The sequence below is a fragment of the Dendrobates tinctorius genome, unplaced genomic scaffold (assembly GCF_039654945.1).
Source record: "Dendrobates tinctorius isolate UK_male_01 unplaced genomic scaffold, ASM3965494v1 ptg000126l, whole genome shotgun sequence".
NCBI classification, from domain to species: domain Eukaryota; kingdom Metazoa; phylum Chordata; class Amphibia; order Anura; family Dendrobatidae; genus Dendrobates; species Dendrobates tinctorius.
Window position 1 is genome coordinate 3,359,088 of NW_027361794.1, and position 3,468 is coordinate 3,362,555.

Below are 3,468 nucleotides of genomic sequence, written 5' to 3' on the forward strand. Positions count from 1 at the left end.
TCCCTCACCAGCTCCCCCTGGTGGAGGTTTCACTACAATATAGTTATCTATCAGATTAACTCCAGCAAAATCAGTTCTAAATGCAAGCTGCCTCTGTCATCTCGGGAAATATCTACATATGCAAGGAGTTTGTATGTTCTCTCCCTGTTTGCGTGGGTTTCCTCCGGGTACTCCGGTTTCCTCCCACATTCCAAAGACATACTGATAGGGAACTTAGATTGTGAGCCCCATCGGGGACAGTGATGATAATGTGTGCAAACTGTAAAGCGCTGCGGAATATGTTAGCGCTATATAAAAATAAAGATTATTATTATTATAAACATAGTCGGCTCATCGTATGTTTTTTGAGCTTGTCACCACAATTGAATTGAACTTACTCTACTGTTTGATCTGATTTAAAGAAGAAAAATGTCCTGACAGTGTATCAATCATCCAAATAGATTCTGCTATGTGTGTGGTTCTTTTACACCAAAAGGCCAAGTACGTTCGATCACTCATGATATTAAAAAGATGTACCAGATTTACTTTAAGTATCCACTTGATCAAGACAAAAGTTGGGCCCCTCATGTGATATGCTCAAGTTGTTCAAATGGTCTTCGTGACTGGTGGAATATGAGGAAAGTGGCTATGCTATTTTCTGTTCCCATGATTTGGAGAGAATCCAAAAATCATAGTGATGACTGCTACTTCTGTTTCGTCAAGCTGAAGGGCTTTTCTACAAAGAACAAGCATAAGATTAATTACCTTGAACTTGAATCTGCAATTAGGCCACATGATGGTACCTTGTCTGTTCCTGTACCATCGTTGTCTGGATTGGATGAAAATGAAGTACAATATGAAGACTATGGAGCTGAAGTTACTGGAGACATGGAGACCTCAAGTCAAGATGAGTATGTACCTGATGGAGCAGCCGAGCAGCCAGAACGCTTTACTCAACATGAATTAAATGATCTCATCAGAGACCTTTCATTGTCAAAAGATAAAGCTGAACTTCTTGCATCTAGGTTGAAATTGAAGAGTCTTCTTCATGATGATATCAATGTGTGTTATTACCAAAACAGAAGTAACACTTCCACAAAAACTTTCACAGTTGATGGACTAATGGTGTACTGTAACAATATGAATGGCCTCTTTGAAGATCTGAATCAAGAGTATTTTGTTGCAGATTGGCGATTGTTTATTGACTCATCCCAGAGAAGTTTGAAAGCAGTGTTGCTTCACAATGGAAATATAAAACCATCATTCCCTATTGCTCACTCATGTCGTCTAAAGGAAAGTTATGAAAATCTGTCAGTTGTTTTGGATGCTATACGATATAAGCATCATCAATGGAATATCTGTGGAGATTTGAAAGTTATTGGTCTGCTAATGGGAATGCCAGGAGGTTTCACAAAATATTGTTGCTTCTTGTGTTTATGGGACAGTAGAAATACAGTAGAGCATTAGGTTTGTCTTGTTAGGGAGAGAAACATCTATGCTCCAGGTAAAGACAATGTTCAGCATAATCCTTTAGTTGCTCCAACAAAAATCTTTCTTTCTTTTTGGTTCTCTGAAAACTTCTTAAGAAAAAAAATTCTCCAGAATATGTTGAAGGTGTTGAGGAACTGCTAAATGCATAACAGTGTCTGGGATGTCGCATGTCTCTGAAAATGCACTTTTTTGCATTCACATTTAGATTTCTTCCCTCAAAATCTTGGGGATGTAAGCGGTGAACAAGGCGAACAGTTTCACCAGGACATTAAAGTAATGGAGCACCGTTACCAGGGTTTTTGGAATGACTCAATGATGGCAGATTACTGTTGGTTGTTATATAGAGACAACCCTAAAAAATCATATCGACAACAGTCTAATGTCAAGCATTTTTAATTTCTGCTCATATTTTGGTTTCCGTTTTGAATGTGAAATTATTTTGGTTCAATAAAAACTGTTTTGTAAGGTGAAGCATTTTTTTCTGATATGTAGATTACTGTTTTCTTAATGTCGCCAGTATATTTCCTATACCTTATAATAATGATGCTGCTCCATGGAAACTATACGCGCTACAGAAAAACTATATACTGTACATTTCTGAAATCAGGACAAAAAATGATTCAGAAAAGTACAAAGTCACTTGCGACGATTATAAAAAAAAATTTTTTGTAGACCTATGTTATCGGTTAAAACATTTATAACATTACAAAGAAGAGAAAGGTTTTTCCATGTGTGACTACTTTGAAGTTTATTAAGAATTGATTTATGTTTAAACATTTTTCATATTAAGAACAAGAAAAATGCTTCTTCCCTATGTGACTGCTCTGGTGACTAAGAAAAGATGATTTCTTCACAAAACATTTCCCACATTGTGAACAGATAAAAGGCTTTTTCCCTGTGTGACTTCTCTGATGTTTAATAAGAGCTGACCTGTCTACAAAACATTTCTCACATTCTGAACATGGAAAAGGCTTCTCCCCTGTGTGGGTTCTCTGGTGTATAGCAAGATTCCATTTATGGTTAAAATATTTCCCACATTCTGAACAGGAAAATGGCTTCTCCCCTGTGTGAATTCTAAGGTGGCTAGCAAGATTCCATTTCTGGTTAAAACATTTCCCACATTCTGAACAGGAAAATGGCTTCAACCCTGTGTGACTGCTCTGGTGACTAAGAAGAGATGATTTCTTCACAAAACATTTTCTACATTCTGAACAGGAAAAAGGCTTTTCCCCTGTGTGAGTTCGCTGATGTGTAACAAGATTTGATTTATTTACAAAACATTTCCTACATTCTGAACATGAAAAAGGCTTCTTCACTACATGTGTTCTCTGGTGTCTATCAAGATGTGCTTTCCGATTAAAACATTTCCCACATTCTGAACAGGAAAAAGGCTTCTCCCCTGTGTGAGTTCGCTGATGTATAACAAGGGCTGATTTATCTAGAAAACATTTCCCACATTCTAAACATGAAAATGGCTTCTCCCCTGTGTGAGATCGCTGATGTATAACAAGAGTCGATTTCTCTGTAAAACATTTCCCACATTCTGAGCATGAAAAAGGCTTCTCCCCTGTGTGAATTCTCTGGTGACTAAGAAGATTTGATTTCTGTACAAAACACTTCCCACATTCTGAACAGGAAAAAGGCTTCTCCTCTGTGTGAGTTCTTTGGTGGCTATCAAGATTCCATTTCTGGTTAAAACATTTCCCACATTCTGAACAGGAAAATGGCTTCTCCCCTGTGTGAGTTCTCTGGTGACGAACAAGATTTGATTTCTGGTTAAAACATCTCCCACAGTTGGAACAAGAAAATCTATTCTCTGCTGTGTGAATTATTTGATGTTTAAGAAAAGATTTTTCTAACGGAAAACTATTTCCATATTCTGAAGTTGAAAATCGCTTCCTTGCTTTAAGAGCAGTTAGTTTTTTAATGCTTATGTTGTGACTTTGATTTTCCTTAGTAGTTGATAATGAATCAGAAGACAGGACTTGTTTCAAAGGA

General features: G+C 37.1%; 1 protein-coding gene across 1 annotated transcript in view; it reads right to left on the reverse strand.

Moving 5' to 3' along the window:
- Positions 1 to 2,191: 2,191 nt before the first annotated feature.
- LOC141047266 (uncharacterized) overlaps positions 2,192 to 3,468 on the reverse strand; it is an 801,716-nt gene continuing 800,439 nt past the window's right edge. The window contains exon 8 of the mRNA XM_073542273.1: positions 2,192 to 3,307. Coding sequence (XP_073398374.1) covers positions 2,256 to 3,307 — 1,052 coding nt within the window. The 3' untranslated portion in view covers positions 2,192 to 2,255. The remainder of the gene's footprint in view (positions 3,308 to 3,468) is intronic.